This window comes from Mirounga angustirostris, unplaced genomic scaffold (assembly GCF_029215605.1).
Source record: "Mirounga angustirostris isolate CCGP_5_RB_7025 unplaced genomic scaffold, mMirAng1.0.hap1 SCAF_5, whole genome shotgun sequence".
Classification (NCBI taxonomy): Eukaryota; Metazoa; Chordata; class Mammalia; order Carnivora; family Phocidae; genus Mirounga; species Mirounga angustirostris.
The window spans coordinates 147,428,338-147,443,065 of NW_026991713.1; the positions used below are offsets into that span (position 1 = coordinate 147,428,338).

At 44.9% G+C, this 14,728-nt stretch overlaps 1 protein-coding gene across 1 annotated transcript in view; it reads right to left on the reverse strand.

Annotated features, from left to right (window-relative positions):
• The window catches only part of GRIN2A (glutamate ionotropic receptor NMDA type subunit 2A), a 167,264-nt gene that overhangs the window by 64,456 nt on the left and 88,080 nt on the right, over window positions 1-14,728 (reverse strand). The window contains exons 6-9 of the mRNA XM_064590311.1: window positions 13,357-13,525; window positions 13,092-13,245; window positions 8,414-8,539; window positions 4,695-4,924 (exon numbers count right to left, since the gene is read on the reverse strand). Coding sequence (XP_064446381.1) covers window positions 4,695-4,924; window positions 8,414-8,539; window positions 13,092-13,245; window positions 13,357-13,525 — 679 coding nt within the window. The remainder of the gene's footprint in view (window positions 1-4,694; window positions 4,925-8,413; window positions 8,540-13,091; window positions 13,246-13,356; window positions 13,526-14,728) is intronic.

Here is a 14,728-nt window from a genome sequence, read left to right on the forward strand (position 1 = left end):
TTTCACCGTTAATTAAAATTTCCAGTTGAAAACTGTGTCCCCTACATCAGGCATGCCGCTGTGTAATAAGTAGTTTGGGGGAAGTGGCCATACATGGTCCAAATGAGATCCTCCTGCTGGTGCCTTGCGTTGGGAGGCTGCGTGTGTATGTGTGCGCGCGCACACGTGCGTGCACACGAACAGCAAAATGCTCTTTGCACTTACTGTGGCAGGCAGTGCCCCAACTCATCACCAAGACAGGAGGCGGCACCAGCCCCGACTCTGGGGACAGAGGTATCGGTGCTGTTCATAAATCCAGGCGTTAGTAAGCTGCTCTACTCTCCAGAGGCGTGTGACATGGCCCACTGGACCAAATGCCTTCTGCTTCACTCTCCATCTGCTACAGAGGAGCCACGGAGCTCTTTAGATTTCCTTTCATCCCTACCTCTCTGCCTAATCAGCCTCAGGGATGAATTTCCACACTTCTCTGGCCTCGACTGTACCCTCCCCCCCGCAAAATTCAGCCCAGCACTGAGATCCAAGAACCTTTCCCGTTAGAGTTAAGGTGATCACACTTTTTAAAGCAGGACTCTCAGTACATGGTCCATGGACCAGGACACTTCTTCACGTCCACACGCACACGCATTCCACTTGAGAGCACTCTTCCTCCATGTGATATACTCTGACGTCCTCTGCTTTGTTCTATTTTGTTAATGGTCACGACCCTTAAATTATTTTCATGACTCACTAAAAAGCCAGGACCTACAGCGTGAAAAATAGTTAGGGGCAAGCACGGCTCATCTCTTAAATCCCAGGGCCTCCCACTGAGGACATATTCCATGTAGTTTACCAGAATGATTTCTAGTGCAACTTTCTCCCAGAGGGTTCTGTGCGGACACAGAAAGAAACAAATGTGGGCTCGAGCAAAGGAAGGGGTGATGCAGAGGGGTCCACGGTCAGCAAGATCACAGAGCAATGCAATCATGATGACTGGGGGCAGGAGAACTCCCTGGGGCTTCTCTCTCTCAAGGCAAGCCCTTCTGGATGGAGGAAGGAGAGATGCAAAATACGGGACATAAAATGTTTAGGGAAAACATGGCAACTGACCAGGACATTTCTTCATTCCTCTTACACACCCCAACGATACACTTATTAAAAATATCTGTCTTCTGTGGCTATAAATAAGGGACATTGGCACCTGGGAACCCCATACCTCAGGTACGGTCTTCTCCCACTGCTGATGGGCTGCAAGCTTCTGGGGGGTCAGCATCAAACAACCATGGCCCTTAGGAGGGAGGGGAGGCTCAGAGGGCTCTGTTCAGCCACTGACCACCCAGCAGTATGGGCGCAGGGCTCAGAGACAGCACAACTTCACGGGGACATGTTCCTGGGCTCCTCTACCAAGGAAAGTTCCCGAATTCCCCCCATTATCACAAAAGCCGACCAGTGCAGTGGCACTTGAGACCCTGGAAGTGAGGAATGGGCTCATCAGGCAGTGATGCTGATCATGAAGGAGCAGGAGGGTGAGGAAGAGGAGGGGAAGGGGCAGTGGAGGCGGGGAGGGAGGAGGGTGGAAGGAGGGAGCAGCTCTTATAATAGGATTATCTACCATGTGCCAGGCACCGTGTGAGGATTATTTCTAAGCCTCATATCAACCTTGCCAGAAAGGTATTAATACCCGCCCCCACTCTTATTAGGAAATTAAGCTTTGGGGATACTGACATATCGAAGGCCGCATGACCATTTTATGGCAAGGTCAAGACCTGAACGCAGGTTCATCTGACCCCGAAGACGACATTGTTCTTCCCACTACATTAACCTACGGAGCTCCGTTACCCTCGTGATTGCCAACATGTTGGAAAGGTTTCCCACCAACGTTTCAACTTTCCTTTAGTCATTCCTAGGGGAACATCTACCCGTGAATCTGCCTATTTATAATTGAAGGCTGAGCTCATCTGAGCACACTGTGGGCTTCAAAGGTGCTTTTCCCAGCAAGCACTAAGACTGCAAAATGCTTTAAAAGCATCGTGACCCTGAGTTGTTACATAGGTAATTGTGATTTAAAAAAAAAAAAAAGGAAGAGGGGGGGAAAAAAAGCCCACCATGTACAGTATTAAAATAAATTGATTCAATATAGATTTTTATTTTTGCAGACTTTCTTGGTGTATCTGCTATTAATCTTCTGGGAGCATTTAGCTTATTTACTCCAAGAATTTTGCTGTTTACCTAATTGTATCAAACATTTAATTAAAAGAGCTATCTGCTTGCCACTAATGCTCTGAGCTTGGAAGCCGAGCTGTGTCCCATGAGGATGTTGTATCTGTTACTAGGTGTCTCTGAGTCAGAGAAGGTCAAATTATTAGTGGTTCTAATTAGTTTTCTCGCAAGTGGTCATGTTATTTAGATCCAAAACTATGTGGCAAGTGATTGCTTTCTCCCCTTGCCTTTGAAAATAGCAACAAAAAGCAAAATGAGCTGCCCACTACTTTCTTGAAAAACCCTTCGCCGAGGACGGGGCCCCCAGTGCTTCTGTGGGACCTCCAGCTGTTTCTGTATTTTGGCTCCCACGGTGTGATGGAGTTGGGTACTGGCGCTTTGTGGCTGGAAGGGTCTCTGGAGGCTACAAGGCACGTTCACGATGGCTGTCTCCTCTCATGCTTGGTCCAACCTCTTCTCCCAAATGTATGGGGATAAATGGGGAGGCGGGGCCAGATTCTGTGACTATAAAAGCACCACAAAGTCTCAGCTGCTGAGCAGAGTCTCACCTTCCACCTGATCCCATGGGGAGCTCCGGAGAGTAAAGCGTACCCTGGGTTGGCCCCGCCTGGACGCAATGGGGCGGCTGGGGTTTTGGGCTCTCACACTGGTTTGTTCTTGGTTACAGGTAACTAAAGGGACTGGGGGCACTCAAATCTCCAGGCCTTTACTGTTCCAGTACCCCAAGGTAATGACCCTGTGAAGATCCCTGGTAGGAGCCTCTGACAGCAAACGTGGGATGGGCACATAGCCGGAAAGGGGATGCCAGGGAGAGCCAGACGGGGCGCCCACGGTGTCCTCCACACCACACATTTCTCACTCAACACACAAGTATGTCCTGAGCACCTCCGAAGTGCCAGCTAACTCTATCCTAAGCATCACCTTTAATCTCATCAGTCTTACCTCCTTTATAACACCAGCTCCTGCCTGGAATGTTCTTCCCCATTTACGTTTACTCACGTGTTGCCTGTTTCTTTCTACTAGAATTTAAGTTTCACGGGAGTATAAACTCAGGCTGCGAAGTTCATCATGGTGGCTGGAAGGCCTCTCCCAGGAGGTGGTATTTTCCCTAAGGCCTGAAAGTCAAGGAGGAGCCAGCCATGGATAATGGGGAAGAACATTTGAGGCAGAGCATGTAACCAGTGCAAGAGCACTGTGGTGGAAAGACGCTTGGGATACTGAAGGAACGTGGAGGGGGGTGCCTCGTGAGCAAGAGGGAGGGAACACATGGGGGTGGGCCAGATGATCCAGGGCTCTGTCGCCATGGGAAGCAGACTGGCATTTACTTAAGTCACAGTGGGAAGCCATCAGAGAGAGGCCAACCCAGCCCCCGCCCATCATCAGCTCCCTGATGACAGGCCTTCTCTGTACCTCTTTCAAGCACAGCATATGGCACAGATAAGCAGTTAGGGCCTTTCACGGTTGATTTTCTATTCAGCACAGTTTGTTGATAAATGCCAAAAGAATATACGTAGACTTATGTCAGCAAGACCTGCTGGTGCGATTTTATAAAGAGAGACGATTATCCGCATACACGAGACAGACAATCTTGGCTGCGCAGCAATCCCCACACTGCTGAGCTTAGCAAGTCAGGGTTTGTTTGCTGAAGCTAAGATTTCAATGGAAGGATGCACCCAGTTTACCTCTTTTCTTCCTCCGTGTGCCTTTCTGAATATCCACTCACAGCCCGCCCCCCCACCCCTCGTGACATTCCAACAGAGAATGGAGACAGCAGGTGCGACTCCTGCCACCTTTCTGATATGGGAGGCGCAGCCCCACGAGGGAGGGCTGGGGATGTGCCTGAGTAAAAGGAGCCAATGTGAATGAAAAGTCTCTCTGTTTCTTTGGTGTCCCTTGAGGAAACTTCAGGTGAATCGGGAATGCAGATGGTGGGGCTGCCTGACTACCCGGGAAAAAGGAGCTGTCTTGTCTCTGGGTAGGCCTTAGAGATGACTTTTTTCATGTCATGGATGAGAAATCCAAGGCATGGCATCTGTGAGAGGCTCGGCCAAGGCCAGAGAACGGGGAGGTGGCTACAGCTGAGAGCACCCCACTTCCTCCCAAGTTTCCCTTATCGAGGCTCATAGATCTTCTTCACCATCACATGCTCCCTTGAAGGGAGAGCTCGAGCCTGGACCCTCCCATGAGTCACAGAGCCTTGGGAAGCGTCCCTGTCGTGATTCTACAAATATGAAAAGTGACCATTTGGGGAAGCAATGCTTCCAAATGAGATCTGGAATCTTTTAGACCCTGAGGGCTGAGCTTAAGGTTCTGTTTCTAAAATTCTTAGAAATATGCCAATTTAAGTTCAGAGAGAAAAAACAAAACAAAACCCCTCTGGCTTTGTGCTCTAGAGTCAGTCAATGGGTTTGGATAATAGGAGCCTGAATTGCGCCCTTCTGAGGAGAGATCATTTAAGATCCACCTCTCAGGCGGTGAGGAAAGCAGGATGACCTTACCTTTTTGTCACTGAGGCCGGTCACTTGGTCCACAAATTCCTCCTGGATCATGAAAGCAGCCAGGTTGGCCGTGTAGCTGGCCAGGAATATGACAGCGAAGAAGGCCCACACAGACACCATGATCTTGCTGGTGGTCCCTTTGGGGTTCTGCACGGGCACAGAGTTGTTGAACACCAGGCCCCAGAGTAGCCATATAGCTTTTCCAATCGTAAAAGAAGGCCCATGGGGTGCTGCAAATAACAGAAAGGACACTGTCAGCATTTTCTCCAAAGGGCTACGTGGCGGCCGCCTGCAGCCCCACCACTGGCCAGAAGATGGAATGGTCTCTCATGCTTGCGCCCCATCATTGCCCAGAACCCCAGCCACCACAGCTCCCTTTAGCTTTAAACACGAGCATTCTTCCTGCATTTCTATCTGGCTGGATTCTTGCCATGTTTCTTAAAAGAAGGGGAAATAAAAAATAAGCAAGAAAGGAGAAGCAAATGGCCATGCAAAATGTGGGTTTGGATTAGAAGTCACGTTAGGGCCGGTTGTAAATTTGGATTCGATTTCCATTTGAGGGAACCAATCTCCTTTAATAAACATAGTGAGCCTTACAAAACTGTGTGTGGGGGCGTCTTCGGTTCTCATCGGCTAATGTGTGGTATTCTAATCCGACTCTCCCTAGCACTTGCTCCTGCTCAAACTCAGATGTAAAGTGTGTACAGTAGAGGAACAAAACCAAATGAAAGCCCTCTGCAAATGGAGACATCAAGGAGCAGAACAATAGAGCTTAATTCTTCCAGCACTTCACAGATGCAAGACATTTGGCTGCAGGTCATGGACCATGAGCTCTGATATCCCAGCACTTTTTCTCCCTCGGTGTAGCCTTGCAACAGCTACGGGTCCCTCTTAAGATTCTGAAATGTGCCTCGTAGCCATCTTAACTAAAGAGGCAGGGCACCATGGCACAACGTACTGGGGTGAGGAGTATGCATGCTGCAAAATGCACGCGTTAGGGCTTTCACGTCTGTTTTGCACAAGGGGAAAAAAAAATCAATGTATGCCCTCATTTCATGGGCAAGAGGTCTTCCTTTAACAGAAGGTTAATTTTTATGTCATTTAAGTAAATGAAGATGGGAAAAAATGATCTACTCAGACTTCAGTTGGCAATGCCAGCAGAGTGGGCAATAAAAAAAGTGGCAGAAGTGAATCACTGATGGAAGGTATGAAGTTCTGGGCAGGGAGCCTGGGAGAGACAAGCTTTCTACACGTTGGAGGCCAAACTGTGACTACAGCAATATTTATAATATCCCTCATGCAGCACATTAAAGGGAAGGCAATTAATTCTGGTATGCTCAATCTCAAACTCTTCTGTCTCTCTTTGCCTAGTTTTATAATCTTCTGGGCTTATTCCCAAGATGCCAAGAACTCTTAGGAAAAAAAAGAGTCCATCCAGTTAACTTCATGAACTGCTTGATTTTATTAGAGATGCATGTTGACCAGGAGTGACAGCTGTTTGGGAATCAGAAATAGGCCCTTGCTGGGGTTCTGTCCAAGACTTTTGGGAATTCCTGATTCATGACTACAATTATTGAGCCGTGCATAAAATCTTCCCCATAAAGTGCAGTGAAATGTAACAGAAAGCCATACTGCACCAAGAGACAAGTCGCTGTTCTTTCTAGAGAGCTTCCACAGGCAGATGAACAGGAAACGAGAAGCCTCAAGGTGATGGAAGGGCTGGGAGTTGGCGTGCTGGATTCCTCACTAAATTTACTATAGTCTTCGAGGTGTGTGCTTCAGCCAAAGGAGGAATTACGGCACGTAATTGGCCTTTGGATCATTTTTGATCTTCCAAGCTATAGCCCTGATTTATCTGCTTCTCTCCAGCCAAGTCCAAACCACCGTAATCCTGGCTCTCAGAAAACGAACACCTTCCTCACTGGGCCCCCTCTGTCCACTGCTGCCTGCCCCTCCCCTTGTCCTGACAGAGTAGCCCCGGTGACCTTCCCACACCATACATGTTTCGTCCTGCCTCTGCCCTTTATCTTGTATCACTGCCCACCTCCCTCACTCCCATCTTTTCTGTTTCATCAAGATCGATTCCCCAATAAGGCCTTTGCATTTGCTGTTCCCTCTGCATGAAATGCTTTTCCCTCTGTTTTTTCACACGACTTCTCATCCTTCAGGTCTCAGCACAAATGTCATGTCTTCCGAAAGTTCTTCCCTGCTTGGCCATCTTATCTAAAGTGAGGACCACTGCCCCCCATCACTTCACTTTGGTTTCTTCTATTCCCCTTTTTCTTGAGATTTATTACCATCTGTGATTATTGATGTATGTGTTCATGTGTGGTCTTTGCAACCAAATTCTCAGCTCCCTGGGGGTCAGGAAATCTCTATCTGATTTATCATGTGACTCCCCTGTACTAGCACAGTGCCTGGCACATAGTACCCACTTGGTAAATACTCATCAGACAAACGCATGAATTCACAAATAGCCCAAACTCCGATCCCACAAACATGAATACCGACTCCGCTGAGGTGTGGTCACTCACAGGAAGCCTTCTCAGGCCCCACTCTGTTGGAAGCTCCATATCGGTTAGTGACATTGCCCTCTCAGTGGAGGCTGACAGTTCTCCCATTTAAACACAACATGATTATTCACAGCGTTTTCACCGTGTTTGGTTGATGGGAGATGGTGTATATATAATAATCACCACTCTTCAGTGGTGAGGAAGTGGGAGGATTTCACTAAAACTAAGTTCCTAACAGATTGCCATGACCTACTGGCTATTTCCAATACTGAATCTTCCAAGTGAAAAGAGTATGTGGCAAATTCAAGTGCCTTGATTTTGAATGGCTGTATGCTGAAGACCTGCTGTCTTCCACCAACTTATGTCATGTTTTAGGGAAGAGATCTGGTCCTAGCAGCGGCCTTTTGAAACCATCCACTGTTATGCATGCAGGAAAATGCACTCAAAAGTGATGTCATGTGTTTCTGTCTATAACATGAATGTTGGTTTGCATAGGAGCCTCTTCATAAGTTAGAGCCAATGATTGTTGCCCAACGCAATTTTCCATCTACTGATTACAGCTTTATCAAGTATAATGCACTAAGGTCAGGCGCCGTCAAGAGGAAAATGTAATTCTTTGGGGGAAAATACCACTTTATAATTATTTTTATTGTCAAATGAATGCCAGTGTGATTCAGTAACCTGGAGGATGTTCTTAAACTAGATTCTATAAAAGTCATTTTTCTTTGCGTAGACAGAAGGCGAGATTCACTGTGATCTTAACATTTCTTTTGACACAGATTTTAAAAGTTAATTGCCAGGAAAACTTCTTCAAATCTGCTCTCTGGACAAATTATCGGTAGTTTCCACCTGGGATCGAGACCGGCCTTGGGCTCCTTGCTTGGCAGGAAGCCTGTTCTTCCTCTCCCACTCCCCCTGCTTGTGTTCCCTCTCTCAATGTGTCTCTCTCTGTCAAATAAATAAATAAAATATTTTTTAAAAAAATTTAAAAAAGATAAAATGATGAAAATGTTTCACTTGGCTTTATCCCTTTTTCAGCTCAGGCAAATAACTCACAACTGTGTGGAATGATGGTACTGGTGACCCAGCTCCATTCGTATCAGACTAGCGAGACAGTATAGGGTGATGCGTTCTAAATGGGAAACCTGTGTAGAAAGCAAATGAAACAGCATCAACTTTGGGTCATAGTGATGAGAGGGGTCTCACCTTTCCCTTTGGCTAAGTTTCTGTTGTATCCAACAGGACTGAAGTACTCGAAGACAAAAACAGCGATGGCAGACACAATGAGCAGCATCACAAACATCATCACCCAGACGGAGGCGCTGAACGGTTCTGTGGGTGAACAAGCCAGAGGAGTGGGACACGGTCAGTTGGCACATCCTCACAACCAGGACCAACAGGAAGCCCAGAAGTCCACTTGCAGGCTCAACTGAGAAACCCTCCCTGACATGAATCTGATAATTCAAAAGAAGCTAGTCATTGTGGATTCATACGTCTACACCATCCTTCGTTCTAAAAATACTTGAGGTATTTTATAAGGCTGCATATAATAGGATAAAAATAGAGAAGAGCATATGACATTTTCCAAATCGGGTCAAGGATAGTAAAAACAAATGGGAGAAAGAATGCAAATAAAGAGGCCATCTGGTCCTATATGATTATTGCATCATCCAGGGGACCAAGGCTGGAGGAAGCAAGGGACTAGACCCAAATAGTCAATCATAAGGCTTCTGCAGATCAGCATGGGTTTTATTCTTAATTTCATTTTCATCCTTACATGCTGGAGGGATGATGGGCAGGGAATTCCAGAAGGAAAGGTAACATTACAACCTGTTAGAAAAGGATCATAAAATCATGGGGTTGACAGCAATATTGGAAGGTCATCGTCTGCCCCCACTACTACCACGCTGCCCACCCTGCCCTCTGCTCTGGATAGATGAGATCTTTACAAGTTTAAAATCTTGTTGATGTTGGTAATGGGCTTAAATGCATTTGAAAAGTCATTTGAGAATATTACATTCACATGGTAATTCAATGAAAAAGCATCGCTTAAAGAGTAGAGGCAATGAAGTAGTAGATGGATAGGTGGTTACTCCCTCCCCTACCTCCCCACCCCCTGCCCACCGAAGTAGTTTACATCAGCTTATTTTCATACGGACATCTCAGCAGGGCAGGCCAAGTCACAAGGTTCTAAATCTTAGAACACTCCAGAAAGTTAAGAGCATTTATATTCAGTCTGATTGAGGGAGCTGAATGGAGCCACTGTATCCATATATGACACATATTTGCTAGAAAATCAACAGAGGCTAAAATTTTGAAAAATGAATCTATCTCCACCTGAATGCATCACTGGGAAGAAACTGCCCTTGGATACCAATAAACTTATAATCCTTTGCCTCATAAGCAAACATTTTCTGAGGGTAAAATATAAGAAGCCCAATAACACCTCTTGAATAGTAGACATTTTATTATTTTTAAATTGTTTTTCTGATGGAGCTAGTAATAATCATAAAGAACTAGGCTGGTTGCAAGCCACCTTATCATTAAAGTCTGTGACTACCTAACACAGCTAAAGGTCATCATAAATTCCAATTTAATGAGCTTACTACATAACCAGAAACTGATATGTCCGAAGCTTTAACTACACTGGATAATTTAGAAACCAGAAGGAATGCTTTGCAATGCAGCTTCGACAGTGCAGATATGTTAAAGAGGAACAGGTAACAACATAGCCTACTCACTCTGAATAACACAAGATGAGTTCAAAGAAATCAATGAGATTGCAACCATAACATATCTTTGTTGAAATTACCTTGGGTGGTAACAATACTATGTCCCTAAAATCATTGCAATTTGGTAATAAGGTGTTTCCAAAAAGGAGAATGAAATGAATAATTAGGGGATTAAAAATAATGAATATTCAAGATAGGAATAAATAGTAAAATAATTCTCTAAGTTGGGTATAGTTAATGGCATGGTGTATCTTACCAGAGGAGGATCACCATGAGGAGTCAATGAGCATAGACATTGAAAGTGCTTGGTGGTGTGTGTTGCACACTATACATGTAGTGAATTAAATGGAATAGTTGTTTGATTCCATGGTTAAAGCCAGAACCAGGGGTGGTGGTGGTGCGCTGTTCAGGGTCCTGAAAAAGGCACCCTGGTTTAAAACATGCGCGTTTATTAATCTGGTAACTTCTTTTCTCTGCAGGTTGGGATAACATGATAAAAAATATGAAGGGGCATCCTTTCTGAATTCTTCATTCTCACGTCAGAGTCTATAAATGTGCAGTGGGCTTCATTTGGCAGCTGATGCATCCTAGTGAGGACACAAACTGTTCCAGAAATTAGGTGACTTCAATCTAGGGACTTCAATCTAGGAGACTCTGGTCAGCATTTCTTTGGATCAAACAATCCAATCTGCTTGGAAAGTCTTTGAAAGTAACTGAATGGAAATATCCAAGAGATGCCACCTCTGTCCTTGAAGAGCTGCTGGTTACATTTTTACACAGAAGCTCAGAGGCATTACCTGCAAGTGTTTCCAACGGGAGTTAATGGAGTTTGTGGAGAGAGGATAGGAAATAATGAAGAGCAATGCAATCAGATTTTGAATGTTTGGGCTCTTCCAGATGACTGAGCCAGTGAATGGAAAAATGTAGTTTAGCATGGTTCATTATGACTTTCAAAACCTGCAGATAATGACCGTAAATAAGGGGGTGCACAATCCAATAGGGATGTAATTTAGTGACTAGAAAAAATATTAAGCCTACTGATGTCAAAACAGCTTTGAAAATAGTTTCCTCTGGCTACAATGTATTTTATTTTATTTTATTTTTAAAGATACAGTAGGAAGAGTAAGGGGGGAAAGGAGGCCTTAACTCCGCAAAAAATACCTGACTTTTTATGGCAATGTTCTATGAATCCAGGTAAGATAAAAATCTAGGGGAAATTGGGTTGAGGCCAGATTCGATATCAGTGACCCATTTTTTTTTATGAGCCAAGCCAACTGATGGTATTTTTTCCCTCTCTGATTGAACTGGGAAAAAAGTTCTCTCTAGCTCACTATGCAGATATGTCAACAACTTGTGAAAAGAAACAGATCTCTTGGGGCACCCGGGTGGCTCAGTCAGTTGAGCGTCCGACTCTTGATTTCGGCTCAGGTCATGATCTCATGGTCGTGAGCTGGAGCCCCGCATCAGGCTCCACGCTAGATGTGGAGCCTGCTTGGGAGTCTCTCTTCCCTCTGCCCCTCCCCCTACACATTCTCTCTCTCTCTCTCTCTCTCTCTCTCTCAAAGAAAAAAAAGGAAAAGAAAAGAAAGAAACAGATCTCTTTCCATTCTTTCCCTGAACTCACTTCTTCCAACCTTTTCTTAACCTCCAGGGCCAAAGAGCCCTGTTGAAAGGTCTGCTAGGGAGTGGGAAACCGTGAAAAGGAGTGGCTCACACATGAGGGTCCACCCAGTCATTGTTAAGATTCTGCATGTATTGTCTATATCAGTCGGCTGCATTTTTCATGGTGTTGTGAGGCTCCCTGATCGAGATATGGGTCCATTATCCATATCAAAGACACAAAGGGAACATAATGAAGTGTGTATCTGTCAAGAATGGAAGCGGGGAGTGCAACATCAAATTCAGGGAGTGGTAAGGATTTCAACAGCTTAAATGGATTACCAAAAATGGAAATAGCAAATCCATACATCTCTGTGAGTGAGGCGGTATCCAAAATCCTGTTCGTCAACGTTTCACTCAAGAGAATAAAGCACAGACAGCTTCACTGGATGCCACCACGACGTACCAATGAAGATTGTGGGGACACAAGACTACAGGCTGGGAGCCGGTGGCCACAAAATGGCTCTAGTCTGCAAGAGCGAGCTCTCTAATAGACAAAGGTTCTTGTGTGTGTGTCTGGAAACGTGTAAGAAATTTGGCTGCCTTTGATCTGTGTCCCCTTTCTCTGCAGTTTTCTTTTGGGGTCAGTGTTTGCCTTAGCCTTCCCAAATCTGGGACAAGCCCATGGATGCGGGGGTGCCAAGGAGAAGGGAATTTGAGTCCCACGATCTTCAAGGTAGCCACTCTCAAAAACTGTTGATGATAACCAAATACTCTACCGATACTTTCCTTTAAAGAAAAAATAAATAATGCTTGGCTCTGTCTCATGTAGTTTCTCCCTCTCTGGACAGGCATATACATACAGTGCTAAAGAAAACAGGATGATAGAAAGTAGAGTCTACCTTGCTCTAAAAAAAAAATGCTTTTATGTCAAAACATAAATTTATGAAATAGTTAAAAGGAGAGTAAGGAATTTTCTCCCTTACAAACCAGTCCACTTGAAGGATAGTCACATTTAAAATATGATTCCATTAATTTTCAATCAGTGTGTGCTCTTCAGGCTACCTGTATTTTGTTTATCCGAGTGCTGGTATGAATCACCGTGTGGTCATCATCATTTCACCCTCATATCCAGTAAATAAGTGGCTGTCATGCCAGGGAAGAATGGAGGATGGGATTGAGGTTGCTGAATAAAGGCTTAGAGGCTGATTTAAATTAACTGTGGACAGGTATATTTATTTTTTTAAATGTTTTCCAGGCTCTGAGACCTATATCTGCTAATCTCCATTCTATACAATCAAGGCCAGTATCTGAATATGCGATTGTGTTTTCAGCAGATAGTTCCGAGTCAGAGATAAATGACAGATGTTAACTGGGGGTTGGGGGGGGTGGGGAGGGAATTGAGATCATTCAAACAGGACAGGCTTTGGAATGTGCTGATGTCATTACATAGAGCTCACCAAGGTCCTACCTGGTTCCATCCTTTGAGGAAACAAGACAAATACCTCTAATTCCCTGTTAGGAAAACAGTGGTGACCCTGACGTCCACATACCTAGAAAAGCAGAAGGCGAGACCGTGCCATTGCTTCTCGAAACCATGACACTGATCCCCGTCTCCACAAAGGGCACGGAGAAGTCCACCACTTCCGAGCGCTCCTCGTTGATGGTGAGTGAGCCGACCGCCATGACCGCCCGTTGGTAGACCACCTATATGCAAGGCAAAGGAGCACAGAGCCTTTACTTGTCCTTCCCACCATCCCCCCAAGCACCACAGGTGTGGAGTCTTGGATGAGAGCCCGAGGGAGGAAGATAACTTACTTCGCCAATCATCCCATTCCATACATTGTTGACTTTCTTGCCATGCTTCCCGTTAGTCACCAGGTAAAGGTCATAGGTGAACTTCACAGTGCGAGAAAGCTTCTTCAGGATATCGATGCAGAAACCCTTGCAGCATTTCTTAATATTCATGCCCTCATTGGTTGAATTGCTGTAGAAAAAATCCCCGAGACCGTAGAATATCAGCACTGGAAGATCTGTTCACAATTGTTACCTAAGACACTTCCACTGTTTTCCATGTGGGAAACGGAGGCTCAACATGAGGGAGTGGCTTTTTCAAGGACAGGCAGTAGTTAATGTCAGCAGAAGGACAAAGTGTTCTTAATTGTGACAGTAACCATGACAACGGTTAACTTTAATTGAGTGATTATTTGTACCCGTGTACCATGCTTCATGGTAATTCTTGAAATAAATTCCATGGCATTTCTCTTAGTTAATAGGAACTGTTTCCCCATTATACAGATGAGAGTTACTACCTCTTATTTTTAAGTTTATGACACCTAAAGCCTCTTTAGACCAGAGTTCAGGCATATGATCTAAGCCAAATTATAAAAGCTTATCAGAAAATGGAAGAGAGATGGAAGACATGAAATTCTCAGCTGAAGGAGGGTTTTGCTTTTTCCTATCACTGGAGATAGAGGTTTGCAACCAAAGAGAAAGAAGGGTGCCTTCTTTAGGAAAGGCACTTTCCTTCCTGAGGAAAACGTGGCTGAGAACTGGAAGACCCGGGGCCCACCTTGTGCCTGAGTCCATGAACTTAATGTGTCTTGATGGAGTCATCTGTCAGATGAGGGCTCCTTCATAACACTTTCCCTCCCTCCCTACATAGCAGGAAGTATAAAAAGTTGACACTATGAAATAGCAATGTCCTTGATCAAGAAAAAGCCCTATTAAAATATAGAAGGTACTGGCATCTTAAAAGCTATCATCATCTACCAAGGTGACATAGGTTGATTTTTGCCAGCCACCTTGCTTTATTTACCTGGCCAAGTCATAGTCGAAGGACGTATAAAAATCAGAAATGTCTTTAAAAAGGAAAGAAAGAGGGTCTTCCAAATTAATAGCTGCTACTTAGACAACTCATGTAGGAAGGTCAAGACCTCTCTGGGCAACATTGCTGGTCCACCTTGTGATGGGGCATTTATTGAGCTCAACAACCTGAGTCATGCATGTCATGACATACGTGCTCTGGATATCCCATTGCTGGTGCATCCACACACCAGACCATTATCTAAGCACTAAAATGATGTTTATGGAAATCCAACATCACAATAGGAAAATACTTGCATTTCCATATCACAGGAAAAAAAAAGTAGGTTACAAAGTGTTCCATATAGAACAGTCCTAGCTATAT